General features: G+C 54.9%; 2 protein-coding genes across 8 annotated transcripts in view; one reads left to right on the top strand and one right to left on the bottom strand.

Annotated features, from left to right (window-relative positions):
- The first annotated feature begins 488 nt into the window (after nucleotides 1–488).
- On the top strand, nucleotides 489–10,890 carry CXCR5 (C-X-C motif chemokine receptor 5). Its single transcript, XM_049857386.1, has 2 exons — nucleotides 489–708; nucleotides 9,753–10,890. Exons 1-2 carry the CDS (start codon nucleotides 652–654, stop codon nucleotides 10,815–10,817), a joined length of 1,122 nt encoding a protein of 373 aa, XP_049713343.1. The 5' UTR covers nucleotides 489–651; the 3' UTR covers nucleotides 10,818–10,890.
- A 3,629-nt stretch (nucleotides 10,891–14,519) lies between these two features.
- The window catches only part of BCL9L (BCL9 like), a 29,116-nt gene continuing 24,644 nt past the window's right edge, over nucleotides 14,520–18,991 (bottom strand). For all 7 annotated transcript variants that reach the window (XM_049856792.1, XM_049856789.1, XM_049856791.1 and 4 more), the window contains 3 exons: nucleotides 16,632–18,921; nucleotides 15,918–16,199; nucleotides 14,520–15,698 (listed from right to left, as the gene is read on the bottom strand). In XM_049856792.1, coding sequence (XP_049712749.1) covers nucleotides 14,605–15,698; nucleotides 15,918–16,199; nucleotides 16,632–18,921 — 3,666 coding nt within the window. In that variant the 3' untranslated portion in view covers nucleotides 14,520–14,604. The remainder of the gene's footprint in view (nucleotides 15,699–15,917; nucleotides 16,200–16,631; nucleotides 18,922–18,991) is intronic.

Below are 18,991 nucleotides of genomic sequence, written 5' to 3' on the forward strand. Positions count from 1 at the left end.
TTGGGTAATGTCGCCTTTGCCTTCCGGTAATGTTTTAGTGTCGTTCCTTTGTAAAACCCAACCTATCGCTTCTGAACTTGAACTGGAAAGGGAAGGGATTTTGCCTCCGCATGGGCAAAAGGAAGGTGGCAAGTAGGGTGGCCAGTAGGGTGGCCAACCATTCTGGTTTGACGTCTGTAGGTCTTGAGGTGGCTTGGAGGCAAGGTCCCTGAAAGGGCTCTTCTGCTCCCTTTGCACCTGGAGTTCCCCCCGTGACCCTGCTGACTTGTGTGGTGGTTTTCTATCACAAGATGTGAGTCCCTTATTGGCAGGTTGGTGGGGGGATATGGGAGAGAAGTGAGGGGCAGCCTTTAAACTAGTCATAAGCCCCAATTGAGACAACTGTTGCCAGGAAAGAAGCTGAAATGCTTGACTAGCACTGATACTGTGGGGATTTTCCCTTTTTCTTCAAAAAAAAAAAACAGAAAAGACCCAGTGGAAAAAAAAAAGTGATGAGCTGTGAGGCAGGCGGCTGCCCTACCCCACACCAGGAGACAAGGCGCCACTCATTTGTTTAAATTTGCAGTTGGCGGCTGTCACCTCTCTATAGGCACCAGGCGGACAGCCTCTCACATCAGACAGTGACCAGTCTGGTGATGCACAGCTGCAGCCATGAACTACGCCCTAACCCTGGACATGGACCTCACAAACTACAATCTGGACGATGTGGTGAGTAGGGACAAGCAGCTCCTTGTCACCCAGCCCCTGCTTGGAATTCTAAATACCCTATGCCCAGGGCCCAAGGGAGAGGGGACAGCCTTGGAGTCCCCATTCCCTGTGGATCTGTAGAGTCTAGACAGGCCCACTGGCACCTGACTTTTAGGACCTTATTTCCCATTCCATGGAGGAAGCAGGTAGGTAGAGATGTTGCCCCTAATAGACATCCTTTAGAGGGGATTAGAAGATAAGTTTCCTATATCCTCCACTGACTTGCTGTGTGACCTGAATCAAGCCACTTTACCTCTCCATTCTTCAGTAGCGGATCCTCTTCTTATCTCTTAGGGTTAGAATAAGGGACTAGACAGGAAAGTACTTTGGAGGTTTTCTTACTCTCAGGAGGCTAGCATTGATAATAGATCAATCAGTATATATTTATTCACCTGTTTATGATTATATCATCAGGGCATTACATTCTGTGTTGGATGGAGAAGCTGAGGACTTGCCTTCAAAAAGCTCATAGTTTAGCCAAGAAGAGAAAAATATCACTCACTGGAAGCTGTTACACAATGGTTATATGCTAAATTGAAGAGCTGTGAGGCCAGGTAGCCAGCAAAGGGAGGACTCCAGAGGGCTAGAGTAGGGAGAGGGGAGTTCCAGGTTTGTGAGAGAACCTCTGACTCTGTATTAATTCTAAAAACGTCCTAGAGCATGTTGTGGCCTTATTCAATGGGCGGAAATCTCTGGAGATAAGGCCTTCTTAGAGGAGTTTGCTTGGGTGGGTTAAGAATATGGTCCCTCGCACCACTTTCTAGCATCCACCCAAGTTTCTCCAATGAAGCATGGCAGTTAGTTTGGCAGTTAGTTGCCACTGCCTTCCCAAAGGATGTGTGTAGATACAGGTCAACCATCGACTCCCAGGGCTCCTTAGGTGCGGACAGCGAAGGACTAGTTGGAAGGGTCTTTTGTAAAACTTCCTCATGGTCCTTTCTCCTGTTCCCCCCTTGCCAAGAGCACTTCTGGGAAAAGGAAGTCTCTCCGCGCTGTATTCTGGGCTAGATCATGAAGGACCCACCGTCATCTCTCCTGTACCCACCAGCTCTGCTGACCCTAAGCTTACCCTGAGATGTTCTCCGATCCCTTCAGCTCTTCTGCTAGAGTCTAATATTGTAACTCTACCAGCTGTGCTCCCAGACTTCCTTGGGAAAGCCTGCCTCCCAGGTCTCAAGGCTTGGAAGTTTAAGTAGAACATGAGGAGGAGGTAAGAAGAAGGGCTAATTACCCCCCAGTCTGATCTCTCAAATCCAACCTCCAGTTAAAGCAGAGCCAGAACCATGAGTCTAATCAGGATTGGCTACGAAATTTGAGGGATCCAATGCAAAATGAAAATCCAAGGGTCCCTCGTTCAAGAATTATTAAGAATCTCAAGACGATAGTGGTAGGGAACTAAACCCCATGGGGCCTTTCTAAGCTCAGGGCCCCGGGTGACTGCGTAGGCCCCACACCTGTGAATCCAGCCCTGAGTCTAATTACAGAGTCTGAGCAATACCCCAAATCAGACTGAAACCCCACTGTCCCAACAAAGCAGCACGTTCCGAACCTGACCTCCAAGTCTTGGCCCCTAGCCTCACCTGATTAGGTTACTGGGTGTCTTCCTGCGTCCACAGCTTTAAGGTGACCACGAACCCTGACCCAGTTGGATATCACAAGAACCAGCTTGAGATCTAGCCGGTCCTGGCTTCTGAGAAACCTCAAGGATTTCCCCTACTGCCCATCTCACTCCACTGGGTGACCTACTGGGGACCGGTGCAGGGCGGGGGGGTAGGGGGACAGCAAGCAGAACATACCCCACATCATAAAGAAAATCTACAGCCCAGGCAAGAGCCCTCGGGCTTACTTCACATCATACCTCAGATAGGTGGTCCTTAGTTGAGTATCCACGCATGCCTGGACACCTCAATCATGGTCTAGCCAGGAACCCAGGAGTCCTAGGGCCATCCGGACTCTGGAGGTCTTCGACCAGCTCCCAGTGCCTCCTCCTGCCTCTACCTGCTTCCTCCATGGTTGTTACCCCTCAGAAGCACAGATATTGTTCCTCCACTCCATCCCACTCACATCGGGGTCAGGCTCCCCCACAGTGTCTTACAGCACAGAGGCCCTGGGATGGTCTGGCTCATGAATGGCAGAGTAGGCAGAAGAGCCTTGTACATAGTAGCTTCTCAGTAAGTGTTAACTGACTTGTTATACCTTAAAGGCCTTACCTCACCATTTCTTTCTGAAGTTCTTCTAGCTTTTTCCATTCCTTTTATTTCCAGTTCCTCTCTCTATCCTTGTCCAAAACAAGTACTAGTTCATTTTTCTAGAGCACTGGGATTTACGCTCCAATGTTGGATTAAGAAATGGGAGCTCTTGGCCATAAGTCAAACATTGGTCATCCTATCTTCTCTTCCTTCTTTTGAAATCTAAGATCAACTCTAGCTGCTTTAAGGGTCCATTTTCTTTTTTTTTACATAAACTCTTTTTTTAATAATTTTTTTTGTGCTTTAAGTAAAAGTTTACAAATCAAGTCAGTCTCTCACACAAAAATAAGTGTCCATTTTCTTAAAGTGGACTGCTAAATCCCACAAATGGAGGACCCAAACACAAAAAATCTTGTACCAAGAACAAGAAAGACCCAGGTCCCTGAGGTTGGCATCCCAGGGACGCACCCTGCTGGGAGAGCAGGTCTAGGCAGACCTAGGGAGCCCCTGTCTACAGGAACCTTGAGTGGGGGTATGGAGCCTCTTCCCAGCAGAACCTGGCTGGGGCACCTACAGAAACCAGTCATAATCGACACCTCCAGCCCAACCCTGCACAACAGCCAGGAGGAAAAACTGCCCTAGGGGAAGACAAAGGCCTGGCTGCCTGGTCCAAGCCTCAGGGTACACTGGCTTCCCCTGACCTCTCCCCATTGATAATCACCACGAACCACAACTTAAGTGTGTCCAGAGCATCACAGGCTCCAATGCCTGTTCACATGCACTGTCTCATTTCATAGGGTGGTAGGGAGAAGAGGAACTAAAACCAGTTCAGGCTGGCTCTGGGCTTTACCTTGGGGTGTGGGAGGATCCCCATTACCACCACTAGGTCAAAAGTCCCAGAGGAACCCCAGTGGAGGAGGCCCCAACTGCAAGTGGTTGGCGGGGTCAGAGATGAGGGAGAGGTCCAGGGCCATCTTGGGGAGGTGCCAGTGTTGGGGCGAATCTGAGCTCAGGCACACAACTGCAGAATCTCCACAGAACTCTCACCTTCTCTGAGGATGCGAACTGCGGCTAATCCCGCTCCTTGGGCAGAGTAATATAAAGTGACCACGGGTTTGGAACTGAGAGTCAGCGTACAAGCACGAGTGTTTTCTCGGGAATGATGGGATATAATATTGAAATTAGTAGTACCTCAAGCAGTTGGCTTCAAGTGGTTGCTGTATATACCTAGGGGGTATGTCTACCTGTCCCTAGGACTGTGTGGCCCTGTCCCCAAAGTGCAAATAGATTTTAGGGTGCCAGGTGGGGAGCCCCTTAAACCTAAAGATTCAGTGCAGAGATGGGGGTAGCTTAAAGCTCCCCACTCCCCCATGCCAGAATCACATCCAGAGGAGTAGAAAAGGAAGAGGTGTCTGGAAGGTTAATTCCTGAAGGGTGGGGGTGGTGGAAGGAGGAAGAGGTGATTAATGGCAAGTGAGACTCTCAGGTGGTCTTTAGGTGTGTGGGCCCTCTGAGGGAAGCGTGGGGTAAGGGATATAGGTCTACATCCTCCCCCTTAGCCTGGTCTCATTCCTCCAACCCCCGTATCCCTCAAGCCACTGAAAGCTGGGAAGAGGGATGCCCTGGTCTGCTCTACTCACAGCGCCTGACTATTGGCTGGAAATACCCCGACAGGGGCATAAAAGGAGATGGAGCCTGTGTGCCCCCCATCATTAGAGTTGTGGCTGCATCTGTGTGCAGATGCCTCCTGCAGCCAGCATGACTCCGGCCCCTGGAGTCCTGGAGTTCAGCCTGGATGAGCCATGCTCTCAGCAAGTAGCCCTGCCTCGCTCCTCAGGGCTGAGGAGCAAGGTCAGTCTGGAGCATTCACTGGCTGTAGGACTGGCTAGAGAAGCAATTGGCTCCTGGGTGCTCAGCTAGGTGAAGATCATGCTGAGAACCAGCTCAGCCCTGGGCAGGGCGTGCCAGACAGGGAATCAGCATCTGGGAGGCTCTGAGGAAGGGGCATTTGAGGGCAGGGATCTCTTCCTACACACCTGGGCTCGAACATTCCCCTTCCTCCCAAGGTCCCAATCCCATTGTTGGACAGTTCTGCCTGTTAGAAAGTTCTCTCCTTTCACTGGAACACCCCCAACACCCAACTTGCACCCATCGCTCCTGGTCTGTCCTCTGGAAGTTCACACAATATGTCCGTTTTCTGCCCTCTTGTCCATGGAGGCTCTTTCCAATCCTTGAAAGAAGCTCTTGTAGACTAAAGCCTTCTCTTCTCAAGACTCTACACCTCCAGTAGCTGAAAACTTCCTCCTAAGGCAGGGTTTTTCAGACTCTTCAGCAAACCGGTCACCCTTACCCAGGCCATCCAAACTGGGCTGGTGCCCAGTTGCCCACCTATAGCTTTCCATTCACCTAGTATAAGGTAACATTAGCCCTTCTGGCAGCCACATCACACTGTGGACTTACCTTAAACTTGCAGTCAAAAACTCCTGGGTCTTCTTCTCATGAACTGTTGTTAAGCTAGGTCTTCCCTAACTTGTTCCTGGACAGCTGATGTTTGAAACCTGAGTTCAGGTCTCGATATTTTCCCCATGCAGTTCCACCAGGTTATTTTGGGCCCATAGCTCCAGCCTGTGGAGAATGCTGCATTTTCTGAAAGTGTGCTCAGACCTCAACCACGTCCTCGGCCAAGACAGGGCTATGAGTGCAAAGAGGAGCGGATCCAGGACAGGTTCCTGACAAATGCTCCAGAACCAACACCCCCTCCACACATACACCTGCTGACATAGAATCCCAGTCAGCAAATGTTTCCCAGCTTTGCGTGGCCCGTGCAGGGCAGTGAGGCAACATCGATATTTGGAGAAGTCAGGAGAGCTTGGAGATCTTAATTATCCAGGGAGGGACCTGGGTCCGAAAGTGGCTCCCGAGGAAAGAAAGAAGGGAGAGTCTGAGGGGGAAAGAAGACTAACATGTGTGGATCCCACCACTTAGTATCTCTTCACCATCCTCCCCATCCTGGCACCTCAATACCAGGGCACTGTGCCAGCCCCTTCTCCTGCCCCCATCCCCAGTGCTCACACAATTTCCTAACTAGGCTCCTGACTCTGTGCTCAGCTTCATTCTGGTCATTGGGTTTTCTTGCCTTCTTTGGGGCAGGTATTCTGGTTTTATTGTCCACTGGGTGCCACGTGCTGGCATTGGCCCATTTAGCACAAGTCTGCGTCTACACAGGGTGCATGTTGCTGTCAGGGTGTATATGTGTCACTCATCCCAATTGCCCGCACTGTGCTCCCCTGGGTGTGAGTCTTGGAAAGTTCCCTTTCGCACCACAGGAGTCCCTATCCGCCAATTTCCTGCCAGGTCAGAACCAACCTTGCTCTTTCCATGGTTTGGGATAGGGTGGGGGTGCCTGATCCCCTGTGTATGGGAAGTGGCTTTAACACATGCCACCCCCAAGCCCCCAAAACTTCTGTTTGACACCTCCTGCTAAGATGTGCCGCTGACTTTCAAAACCCCACCAACCAGCTTCCTGCCATCTTCCCCTCTCTACCTAAACACTTAACCAAACAAATACCTCTTGGCAAGGAGGAAGGGGCAGTAAGCTGTCCCCCCCAAACCCTCCTCTGGGTTCTCAGGAGATGGGGGCTCTAGAGCCCTAGGGAGATGTCACACCCTGCTGACTTTAAATAAGCAACAAACCAATCAGCCAGGATGCTTTGGAGGACAAGGACTTGAGGGGTTCTCACAAAGGGCCTTCTGGGCCAGCCAGGTTGGCAGGACCTAAGCCCTCCATTGGGCAGTGGGACCACCTGCTGAGGAAGGTGGAATCCAGCCCTGCTAACGGCCCCATGGCCTACATCTGTCTTCCCTCAGCCTGAATTGAGTCAGAATCAACTCAATGGCAATGGGTTTTTTAATGGGTCTTAGAGACTGCTAATCTCACTGTTTTCCCCCCTTTAACCCTTCTGAGTTCCAAGATGAGACAATATTGGGAATAGATTCCAGTATCAAGAGAGACCCCAAGGGTAGGTTCCAGGCAGTCAAGGGTATGGGAAGGAAGCAGGAATTGAAGAAGGACACGCAGGAGTGTCTGAGTCCCTCTGAGGTACAGAAAGAGTTCCAGAATATAGAGGTCCCTGGCCCTCTCACGGAAGCTCCTTCCAGAGCAGTTCCGTAAATGTGTGTTGCATGTCTGTTGTGTATAAAACACATGGTCTTGTGAGGGAGACACAAAAGGCCTGAGTCCAGGAGCTTGCCATCTAGTGAGGAAATGGGCGTTCTGGCCCTGAGTGCGGTCATAAAGGCACATTTAATATTTTGAGATGAGAGAATACCATTCCAAGTAGGAAGGGCTAGGAAGCATGTAGGAAGGCGGCATGGAGTTGGGCCTTGAGGGAAGGGTAGGGACTAGATAGGCAAACTTGGGAATAAAGGCTTGCCAGGAAAAAGGAAGAGTTTGAGCAAAGTTTTGGAGCCAGGAATGGTGGGGCGCTAGGGTTGGTAGCCGGTAGAATTATACACCTGGAGGGTAGGGTGCCTAAAGCAATTAAGTGCAAGGCTCCATTGCAGGGTTTAGACCTCACCCTGCAGGCCCATGATTTTCAAAAAATTTTTTGAGATGTAGTACCATTTTCTCAAAAGCTTATGTGTGAAACAACACATGAGACAAAAGCAGAGAGTTCTGGTTTCAAGGCAGGAGGGGTGCCTGGAGCCTCAGGCACTCTTTAAAGTCAGCGAGACCATGCTGTCTGCGATCCTCTGCAATTGGTTCCGAAATTTAGCGATATGTTTTTAACATTTTTCCCTAAGAGAACATGTCGATAAACCCTGTTTCTTTCAGAGCACTGCGTTGTATTCTGGTGCGTGAATGCACTGAGTTAGGCTTATTCCAATCTTGTGTTGATGAACTTTTATGACAAACGTGACTTTTTCCTATAATTGACTAGACAGTTAAATGTGAAATTGACTAAAATAAAATAAAAAGAAAGCCACTGTTTATGGGTGGCAGGGAGCCAGTGAAGGACTTTCAGTAGGACACTGATGGGATGAGACCTGTGTGTGGGAAAACTCACCCCGTCCTCCACATAAGAGATGGATAGAAGTGGAACAAAGTTGGCAGGAATGGAGCCCGTGGAAAGAGCATATGGAGAGTCCTGAGCATTAGGGTGAAGAAGGCAGAGGGATGCTGGGCTAGGGGAGCAGCCATTGCACGAATGGCCCCCATATACTCTTCTCACAGAGCTGCCTGCCCCAGGTACCAGAAAGGAAAAGTCCAGGTTGGGACAGGTGTGTCTTCTGGAGGGAGAACAGCGTGAGACCACCCAGAGCCAGATGGGAAAGGGTACCCCATCCCCTCCTCTGCCTCTCTGGGACTCATCATTTACAGAATGGCCTTTTTGAACCCACATCATTTGGCTAGATAATTGGTTTTGAATTGCTGTGGGGAGGGGGCTGGTTAGGGAGGAGCGGGAAGGATAGAGCTAGGGAGGAGCAGGAACAGGTGCAACGGGACAGCTGTGAGTGAAAGGTATGAAAACAACCACCATGTCTTCCTTTGTGGTTAGCTTGGTAAACAACCTGAGTGCTGGGGGGGCGGGTGCCAAGGGGACAGAGGGGGACTTCCGGAGACATAGTGGCACACCCCCTCCACTCGGAACAGGCTCCATCCTTCAGCCCTGTGCCTGGGTCTCCCTGTGTCCCCTCATTTCCTGCTGCCTTTCTCTGCCTCCCGGCTTTCTGAAGCTTTCCTTGCTGTGGGCTGAGAGCAGGAAGGGGCTTAATTAGTGATGGCAGGTAGCAGGGAGCAGTTTATCTATTGCTGTTCCCAGTAGCACAAGGGAGAAGTCAAAGTAGGGCTTCGCAGTGAGGGAAATATTGGCTCTGGAGATAGACAAATGTGGGTTCCGACAAACATGAAATTTACCAGCTCTGTGCTCTTGTGCTCCGTAAGACAGGAATAATATTACATGTCTTGAGCCTGATTTGCAGATTCAATGAAATGAGGCCCAAAAAGCACCTAGCAGGATGACTGGTGTCCTCAATACATAGGAGGGGCTATTACCACAATTGCAGTTGTAATGAACACATTCAGGAATAGGGGACAGGTCAAGAGGAAACCAGCAGGTCCCATTAGTCTCACCCCCGTAGAACCCAGGCTTCAGTGCCCACTGTACTGTTCTCTTCAGAATTAGAACAGATGGCTCCTCATCCCACCCAGATCCTTCACCAAAATCGAAGCCCTGATTCTAGACCCTAGGCCTGCAGCCTCCCGTAAACACATAAAATGACTTAGAGGTACACAGCATTTCAGAGTCTACAAAGTGCATCCACACCATGCATATATCTCCTTTCATCTTAGCATTACCTGGTGAAGAATTAGCCCCTTTTACCAATAAGAAGGAATCCCAGAGTGGTATAAACGCACTTGGCCGCTAACCGTAAGGTTGGAGGTTCGAGTCCACCCAGAGGTGCCTTGGAAGAAAGGCCTGGTGATCTACTTCTGAAAAATCAGCCATTGAAAACCCAGTGGAGCACAGTTCTACTCTGACACACATGGGCTCGCCATGAGTCGAAGTTGACTTAACAGAAACTGGTTTACCGATGAGAAAACTAAAGTTGGAAAAAGCAAAGTGATTTGTCCAAAGGCACACAAAGGAAAATTGGGATTTGGTCAGTGGCACAAATGAGGAGTGAAGGGACAAAAGCAGTTATCCTGGCAGGGGGGCGGGGAGGAGAGAGAGGAAAAAGCAATAAGGCAGTCAGGGTTCCCCTTGGAGACCAGGTCCTCAGTTCCCCGCCCTCCTGTCTCTCTTGTCCTTGCAGTACAAGGAATTCAGCAACTACAGTGACAGCACGGTGTCCCCGAAGGAAAGCTACTTCTGCTCTACAACAGAGGGGCCCCTACTGGCTTCCTTCAAGGCCACATTCATGCCCGTGGCTTACGGCCTCATCTTTCTCCTGGGCATGATGGGCAACATCCTGGTGCTGGTGATCCTGGAACGTCACCGGCAGACACGCAGCTCCACGGAGACCTTCCTATTTCACCTGGCGGTGGCCGACCTCCTCCTAGTCTTCATCCTGCCCTTTGCTGTGGCTGAGGGCTCTGTGGGCTGGGTCCTGGGCACCTTCCTCTGCAAAACTGTGATAGCTTTGCACAAGATCAACTTCTACTGCAGCAGCCTGCTCCTGGCCTGCATTGCTGTGGACCGCTACCTGGCCATCGTCCATGCTGTCCATGCCTACCGCCACCGCCGCCTCCTCTCCATCCACATCACCTGTGCCACCATCTGGCTGGCGGGCTTCCTCTTCGCCTTGCCAGAGCTTCTCTTCGCCAAGGTCAGCCAAAACCATCACAACGACTCCCTGCCACGCTGCATCTTCTCCCAAGAAAACCAAGCAGAAAGCAATGCCTGGTTCATCTCCCGCTTCCTCTACCATGTTGGTGGGTTCCTGCTGCCCATGCTGGTGATGGGTTGGTGCTACGTGGGGGTGGTGCACAGGCTGTGCCAGGCCCAGCGGCGCCCTCAACGGCAGAAGGCGGTCAGGGTGGCCATTTTGGTGACAAGTGTCTTCTTTCTCTGCTGGTCTCCCTACCACGTCATCATCTTCCTGGACACCTTGGTGAGGCTGAAGGCCATGGGCAATAGGTGTGAACTAAACAGCTATCTCTCCGTGGCCATCACGATGAGTGAGTTCCTGGGCCTGGCCCACTGCTGCCTCAACCCCGTGCTCTACACTTTCGCTGGGGTGAAGTTCCGTAGTGACCTGTCTCGGCTTCTCACCAAGCTGGGCTGTGCTGGCCCCGCCGCCCTTTGCCAGCTCTTCCCGAGTTGGCGCAAGAGCAGTCTCTCTGAGTCGGAGAATGCCACCTCCCTCACCACCTTCTAAGTCCCAGCATCCCCTTTTGTTTCTGCTTTCCTTGCATGGATACAGTGACCCTGGAACCCCTTTCAACAAGAGTTGGGTTCCTAGGAGTTCATCTTGGCCAACATCTTCATATGGGGGAGCTGGATGAGTCAACCCCTTTCTAGGTCATCCCTGCCAGCTCTTCTCTCAGCCCCATGGCTAGGCTGGAGGCCAGGGGAGGGGAAGTAGCCCAAAGGCAAAGCATAGCCTACCTATGCCCACTGCATCACTTTGGGCTGAGAGGCCACCACAAACTTGCTCTCATCCTAACCATCCCAAGCTCAGGAAACAACTTTTACATCTACCCCTGCCAATAGGGAAAGTCAATCCCCTTCCAGGACACACTATCATTTTGTGGGCCTCTGACCTCCATAGCTACCCACCACTGTTCCCATCCCACCAGCTGAATGAAGCCAAGAGAAGTTGAGCACCAGGGAATGGGTGGAGGTTGGGGCTAAGGCCAGCTGACAGTGGAGTGTAGTCTTGACACATCTCAATCCCTGATGAATACAGATATTCTGCCAGGCCCCCAGCCCTGCAGCTGTTTGACAAAGCAGGAAGCTCAGGCTGACTCCGTTCAGGTAGCGACCCCTGGCTCTGACCACACCAGTGCTAGGCCAGACTCTGGGTGACTGGCAGGACTACAGGCAGAGGTACAGATTCCAGGTGCTGTCAGCAACACAGCTGGTATTGGTGGAAGAACCAAGGTCGAGCCAGCAAGGGAGAGGCCCAATATGGGAAAGAAAAGATTTCCCTTTCCCAGCCCCAAAGAGAGACAAGGGTAGAGGGAACCTGGCTGTTTCTTCTGCCCAGAATGGAAGTGGAGGTGGAGCAGAGAGCTCCCAGGGAAGGCTGGATCCAGAAAGCTGGTGGGTTCTGGGCAGACTCGTCCTTCCCAACCGCTCCACACAAGCTAGAGAGGAAGAGGGAACTCCTAGAGCAGCAGAGGGGTCTCAGGCTACAACAGAGGGAGTACGTGGCCAAGAGGCAGAATGGGGTTGTAGACCCCTGAGGTGACAGGAGTCGAAAGAGCCAGGGGCTGGAGGGGGCCTCTGGAAGTCACCCCAGTGCCCCTGTCTGCAGGCCAAGCCCAGAGCTTGGTCCCTCTAGGCCTCACCTTAGACAGGGCAGTGTGAATGAAGATCTGGGCAGGGAAGTCCCCAGGCCCCTAAGGAAGCCCTGCCCTGAGAGGATACTACTCAGATGGAACCAGAGGAAGCTGCTCCTCGCTGTCAGGCAGTTCTGGGCAATCCCTCCCTCCTCCTCAGCGTCAGATGTAGGGTGGAGAGGGGAGTCAGGGACACATCTGGGTTGCCAAGTCCCACTCAAGCCAATCGGCCAAGACCCCTGGGAGACCCCCACTGAGGAACTCAGAGCTGGAGTCCCTGGGGCTGTGCCGTCGTGGCAGATCACTGGGAAGCCCTGGGGTCCCCCTTTCTCCTCCCAGCATCCAATACCAAGCTGGCCTGGAGGAGTTAGACACAGAAGCAAAAAGGCGAGAGGTTGGATTTTGGATTTTCTTTTTAATAAAAAGGCACCTATAAAACAGGTCAATACAGTACAGGCAGCACAGAGACCCCCGGAACAAGCCTAAAAATTGTTTCAAAATAAAAACCAGGAAGATGTCTTCACATATCGTATTTATATATTTATATTTATATATATATTTATATAATGGTACAAAATGGCTGGGGGTATGGCCGTGAATGGAGGGAGTAGGCTGGCCTGTGGAGTTCGCCTTGGAAAGCTAATCCAGTGGTGGAGGTGGTAGGAGAGGAGGGTGGGGAGGGCATGGGCCCTTGCAGTCTGACTCTTCTCCTCAGGACAGGAAACACTTAAGAGTCAGACATTTTGGGGTGTCCTGGGTCAGGAGTGGGAGGGGGCTCCTGGGCACAAGGCCCAGGCTGAGGAAGGGCGGGCAAAACGCCTGGCAGGATGAGGGCTGGTGGCCCCCAGATACAGAATGCCCAGCCCTGGGCCCCTGGGAGGTGCTGGGGAAGGCAGGAACCAGCTGACGTGGATTGAGGACAGCACCAGGCATGGGAGAAGTGGGGCAAATTCCCTTTGTGTTACAGCTGCCAGTGCGAGACCAGGCCCTGTGTGCCAAAGATGGAGGCCATAGCAGAAAACACCCTGTCTAGAAATGGCCCATGGCCCTGGAGGCGGGACGCTAGAGGCCTTAGCCAAGGAACTGCCCTGCCACCTTGCAAGGCAGGAAAGGAAGTGAGAAAAGGAGAAGTCTTTTTCTCCTGGGGCCAAAACACTCAAGTTGTGTATGTATGGCTTCAGCTCTGACCAGAAGCGGGGGAACTCTCCTGGGAAGAAAGGGGGCTGAGGGGAAGGCAGTGGCTGAGCCTGGGTGGGCAGGCAGACCCAGTATGCGCCCTGAGCCCTGGGCACAGGGACTTTGACAGGCAGAGGGATGCAGTGGAAGCTCCCCTCCCCCCCGCCAACACTTCCCCGATTCCATCCTCAGGGGTGGAGGCTGGGGGGAGAAGACTGACTCAGTCAAACCCTTTTCCTTCCTCCTTTTGTAAGAAGTAGGTGGCAGCCTCTGGCAGAGCCAGGGCCCTGGAGGTTACCTGGCCCAGGGCTACTACAGCAGGCACAAGGCCATCTTGGCCACCAGAGGCTTAGTGGCACCATGGCACCCCGTCCATGGCTCCACTCAGTGGGCCACACAGCTACTTCCTCTTCCTCCTTCCTTACATCCCAGACTGGGGACAAAAGACTTCATCTTACTGGCTAAGATGCAGCAACAGCAGGGGACACCCAGAGGCCCCCAGCTGGGAAGCCAGGGCTCCACGTCACCACGTGGGGCACACGTGTGCTCCCTGAATCATGGCTCAGCAGCAGACAGGCTGCCACCCTGGGGTCTCAGCCCTGCTGGGCTCATCCGCTGGAAGCCTAGGTGGTCTGATCTCAACTTTGGTGCAGGGCATCGATGTCATTTTACCATTTGGGCAGGGACAGGAATGGTATCCTTTACTAACCCAGAGACACTGCAAACAGTGGGTGGGTATGTAAGACAGCATGTCCCTGGGTCCAGGGGAATGGAAGGGGCTGTAGTTTGAAGACGGGGAGGGGTTGGGGAGAGGGTTTCTCTTATTCTTCTTTTTTTTTTTTTGCGACCTCTATCAAAACACAGAAATACAGCACACACACAAACCGGCACAAAAGCGCAGCGCTCTATTTACAGCTCCGGCTGGCACCTGCCCACCTGGCCAGCCGCCTGCAGGGAGGGGTGGGAGAGAGGGTCAGCCACATCAGCAGGGAGAGGAAATGAGGCAGGAAAAGACAGAAGGTAAAGCAGGTGGGGGCGGAGAAGCAAGAGGAGGAGGGAAGCGGAGCTCTAGAGCTGGAGAGAGGAGGAAGAAGAGATGGAGAGCACTCCTCTCCTCCCCTTCCTAAAGGCTGCAGGACTCTGAAAGCCTAGCTGAGGGCGGGCGGGTGCAGAAGCAGAGAGAGAAAGAGGGGAATAGAGACTCCATAGGAACTGGGATGAGTGGGAGAAGGGGCAGTCCTGGTGGCCAAAATGGAACACAACCCCAATCCAAAACCTGCCACCCCTCCCCCACCCTACTCTACCACTTCCCCTTAAGCTGCCAGCACGTCTGGTTTCCACAAATGCCACTCCCCACACAAGCCCCCTCCCACCCCCTCCACCCCACCCCTCGACCCAGGCCATCCCAACACTGGAGGAGAAGAAACTTTGTTAAGGTTCTCATATTTGCAATATTGCCCCAGCTGCAGCCTCTCGCAGGGACTGCTAGAAGGGCAGGTTGGCCATGCTGCCCGGAGCCGGGAGGTAGCCCATCTGGCTGTCCAGAGACACACTGCGCTGCCGCAGGGGGTGGGATACCATGAGGTTCTGCTGGGGTGGGGGGCCCATGAGGGAGCCCTGTGGGGAGAGCACATGAGGGGGCTGGCTGTAGACCTCACCCCCCACACCACGCTGCTTCATCAGCATGAAATTCTGCTGGGTCATGAGGCCTTGTGGTGGGGACATGACCCCCTGGTGCAGGCCATGGGGCACCATGCCCTGCTGTGGGGGCACACCTGTCCTGCCCAGCAAGGACATCTGTCCGGGGTGGCACATGGACATGTTGAGCCCCCGCTGGATGCCCTGTTGGCCTGGGAGGTTGGGGGGCCGTGAGGGGGTCTGCTCCGCCATCATGTTCTGCAAGTTCATGAGATGCAGATTGGGGGGCTGGGCCTTGGGGGGCTGGTTCTCACTCTTGGGGAAGTACTGGAGGGTGCTGCTTGGTTTCTCAGAGGGAATGATCCTCGACAAGTCGAACTCGGGGATTCCCGTCGGGGTGGGCCGGATCACCTCGCTCAGCTCTGGGTCGTTCAGCACTGACGCCACGCCGGGAAGCACGCCCGGTGGGTATGCCTCGCCCATGCGCCCAGCCATGCCTTTGCCCATCAGGTGCTGCTGAGGGGGCATGGGGCCTGGCGGCTGACTAGGCAGGTCCTCAGGGGGCAGGGGCATGCCTGAAGGGTAGTGTTGCTGCAGGCCAGGCCCCCCGCCCCCACCTCCACTGGGGGCCATGGCTCCATGAGGCTGCTGCAGCCGAGGCGGGAAGGGCAGCATCTGGGAGGAGCTCGGCACAGGGCCACAGGGAGCATTCAGGGAGTCTGGGCCCCCCGGAGCCATGATCATCGAGTTTTGGGGGGGGCCTCCTGTCCCCTGTGCATTGGGGTGCAGTGGAATGTTGGAGCCCAGAGGGGTAGGGGAGGGCAACATGGTGGGCGGGGGCTCATGGGACAAGGGCTGCTGGCCTGGCAAGTTCATGCCCATGGGGCTCTGGGCAGCAGCTGAGTTCAGGTGCATCTGATTGGGCTGGTTGTTGCTGATGCCTGTGGGGAAAGAGGAAATGAGGGTCAGGAACAGCGCATGCCCAGCTTGGGGAGGGTGCAGAACTCAGTCACAGATGTCACACCCCCACTCCTGGGGCCCTCAGAAAGTGCACAAAACCCAGCATGACCACAGGGGGCGACTACTGACCACACCCAGCTCCTCCCACTCCCAGCACCACATCAACTGGTCTCCCTGGGGCCCCCTTCCTGGCCTCGCACCTGGCCCGGAGCCCTGCGGTGGTGGTGGTGGGGGCAGCAGGGGCCGGTCAGGCAGCAGCTCGTCGTCTGAGGTGGCGATGGTCTTGATGGCATTGTGGTAGAGCGGGGTAGAGCTTGGCATGGCATATTTGGACATCTGGGACATCATCAGTGACAGGGGGTTCTGGGAAGGCGTGGGGTCTGGGGAGGAAGTGAATGGTAGGCTGGGGTTCATGAGGCCGCTGGGAGGGTTGGCGGGAGGCGCGGAAGAGCTGTTCCGGGGGCCGCTAGGCGGGAGAGCACCTACAGAAGCAGGGAGACAGAAATAGAGCTGGGGTGACTAGGGGTGGGGGGGAGATGAATTTGGCTGCTCACAGTGGGGGATTCAGGAAGAGGGCAGCTCCTCATACCTCCAGCTGACCCCTCCAGGCACACTCTATCCAGATGTCCCACTGAACACAGGCCACCCCATTATCACTATAGCCCACCCATCTTCAAGCAATCTCTGCAGCCTCGGGGCCCTGGGAAATGATCCCCTCAAATGTCTGAGAGATGGTGCTCCCTGAGAACACCCACACACAACTGCCAACAGCTGCCCCTCAGGCAGAGTCAGCCAGCTCTGACCCTGGCACAGATGGCTAAACTCACCATCCAGCCTCAGCAGGAACATACCCACCTCAGAGGTTCCCAATACCACAGAGTCCAACGCCCACTTGGCCGGCCCAGTTGACTCACCCTGTTCCATGTTGCCCAGGGTGGTAGAAGAGTTCATGTTGAGAGGCGGCTGCTTGTTCTGGGGGACCCCAGGGCTGGGCATGGCTGTCTTGGGTGAGGCAACCCAGCCTGGAGAAGGCACCGCCATGGAGGGAGACTTGAGCCTGCTGGGCGAGCCAGTGGGTGAACGGACGCTGAGGGAAGAGCTGAGGACCTGGGGTGACTTGAGAGGCCCCGGTGGGTTGGCAGAAGGCAAGGGCACCATCTGTGAGGGAGTCTGGGGTGACTTGAGGTTTGCGGAGGGTGAGGTGACCAGAGGCGAGTGCACCTGGCTAAGGGTGGGCGACTTCAGATGCCCCATGCCCGGCGAGCCCATCTGATTAATACTGATGGTGAGGTCTGAAGGCCGCCTGCCCAGCCCTCGGTTGGGGGCTGAGTGCATGGACCCAGGAGCAGGATTGGATGCAGGGGGCAGAGGCATGTGGCTGAGCCGGGTGGTGCCCACATTGCCTATGGACATTGAGCTCTGGTCAGGGCTGAACATGTCTTGGGTATTGCCCATGTCCTGGGGCATGGCTTGGTAGGGTCCCTGGCTCCCAGAGAATCCCTGCTGGCCCTGGTTGGGAAACTGCGAAGGCATAAGCATCTTCTGGGGCCCTCCCAACATGCCACTGCCATTCTGGGCCCGGACTCGGGCCATCTCCTCAGGACTGAGGCCCTGGGGCCCCATCATGTCCCCAGGACCCCGCATCTTCTGCGACATTAGCATCTGCTGCTGCGGGGTCATCTGCACATTCAGGTTCATGTTCATGTTCATATTCACATTCATGTTCATGTTGAGGTTGCCTGGCCCCATAGGGGGGTCCACTTCCCTCAGCCCAGACTGTCCCATGGGGGGACTCAGGAGGCTCCGGCCTCCACCAAACTCCATGCCCATGGGCGCGCCTGCCAGACCCTCACCACCAGCCATCTGCCCGGGGAACATGGCTGGATCCATCTGCCGGTGTGCTTGCATCATCCGTTCCATTTCCATGCCCTGCCCTATGCCACCCCCGGCCATGCCCAGGGGCCGCTGCATGCCCATCGACCGCTTCTCCAGCAGCTGGTGCCTCAGCAGCTCCTCACGAACCCGCGGTGTCATGAATCGCTCCGCGTCACCCTGCCCACCAGGGTAGGGAACGGTGTTCTGGGCAAAATTGCCAGGCCCCCCCATGGGGGGCAGGTCTTCGGTCCAGCCCATGCCTGGCCTCACAGGCCTCTGCATGGCATTCATAGGTACCTCCATGGGCATACTCTGCATGCCCCCAAACCCAGGCACCCGCTGCATCTGGTTGCCTGGGAAACGGGGGCCAGGGAAGGGATGTCCACCCCGGAGCTGCAGGGGATCTTGGACATCCATGGGCCCCCGCAGTTGTGTGCCCATTCCAGGCGGCCACTGCTCCCCAGGCTTGCTGTGGTAGGGAGGGGGTGGCCCTCTCACCATCATGCCTCCCATGCTCATCACGTCCTGCAGGGGGCGGCCTCCATGCAGCCCAATCTGCTCCTCCTTCCGCCGCTTCTCCTCATAGTACTCCTCCTGCAGCTTGCGCCAGGCCACCTGCTCAGGTGTCAGGCTGTCCTGGCCCAGCCTCTGCATCATCATGTTCATCTGCTGCCCCATGTCCCCGCCCGGGGAGTGCCCAGGCACTTCATGCTCCAGCGGGGGGCCCCCCAAGTTCTGGGTCTGTGAAATCATGGACTGCAAGGGCTCCTCATACTTCTTCAGCCCGCTGGGAGGGGCCGTGGGTGGCTGCTGGGAGGCAGGGGGAGCTTGTGCTGGTGTCCCGCCCTCGCCTGCACCTCCTGGGGGCCCCTTGAGGAAGGGCTCAGCCTCCCCGCTGCGGAGCAACAGCCGCTCAATGTCTCGCAGGGTCTGGAGGGAACGTTCTCGGTGCTCCAGCTGCTCCTTGGACAGGCCCTCAGAGCCCGCCAGGCTTCGCTGCCCAGTTCCTGTGGGGGTGGCCTCGCCCAGCAGGGCAGGGCCGGGGGCACTGCTGGGCTCTCCTCCAGGAGGCACGGGGTTGTTGGCAGTGGCAGCCGTGGGGGTGTTAGGGTGGGTGCCCCCAGTCCCACCACCGGTGCTGGCAGCTCCCACCGAGTTGGGTGTCAGGTCCTGAGTGGTGTCCTCAGGGGGTCCTTCCTGGGGCAGAGATGGGGGAGCACTGCCAGGGGGTGGTGGTGGCGGCGGCAGTGGAGGTGGCTGGGACTGTGGGGTGCCTGCTGACGGTGTGCTCAGGGGTAGTGGTTCTGGGGTGGGTGGCACCTTGGGGGCCTGTGGAAAGACAAAGGCAGAGCATGAGACAGGAAGGGGATGCGCCAGCCAATCTCGTGTTCACGGAGGC

Source organism: Elephas maximus, chromosome 17 (assembly GCF_024166365.1).
Source record: "Elephas maximus indicus isolate mEleMax1 chromosome 17, mEleMax1 primary haplotype, whole genome shotgun sequence".
Taxonomy (NCBI): domain Eukaryota; kingdom Metazoa; phylum Chordata; class Mammalia; order Proboscidea; family Elephantidae; genus Elephas; species Elephas maximus.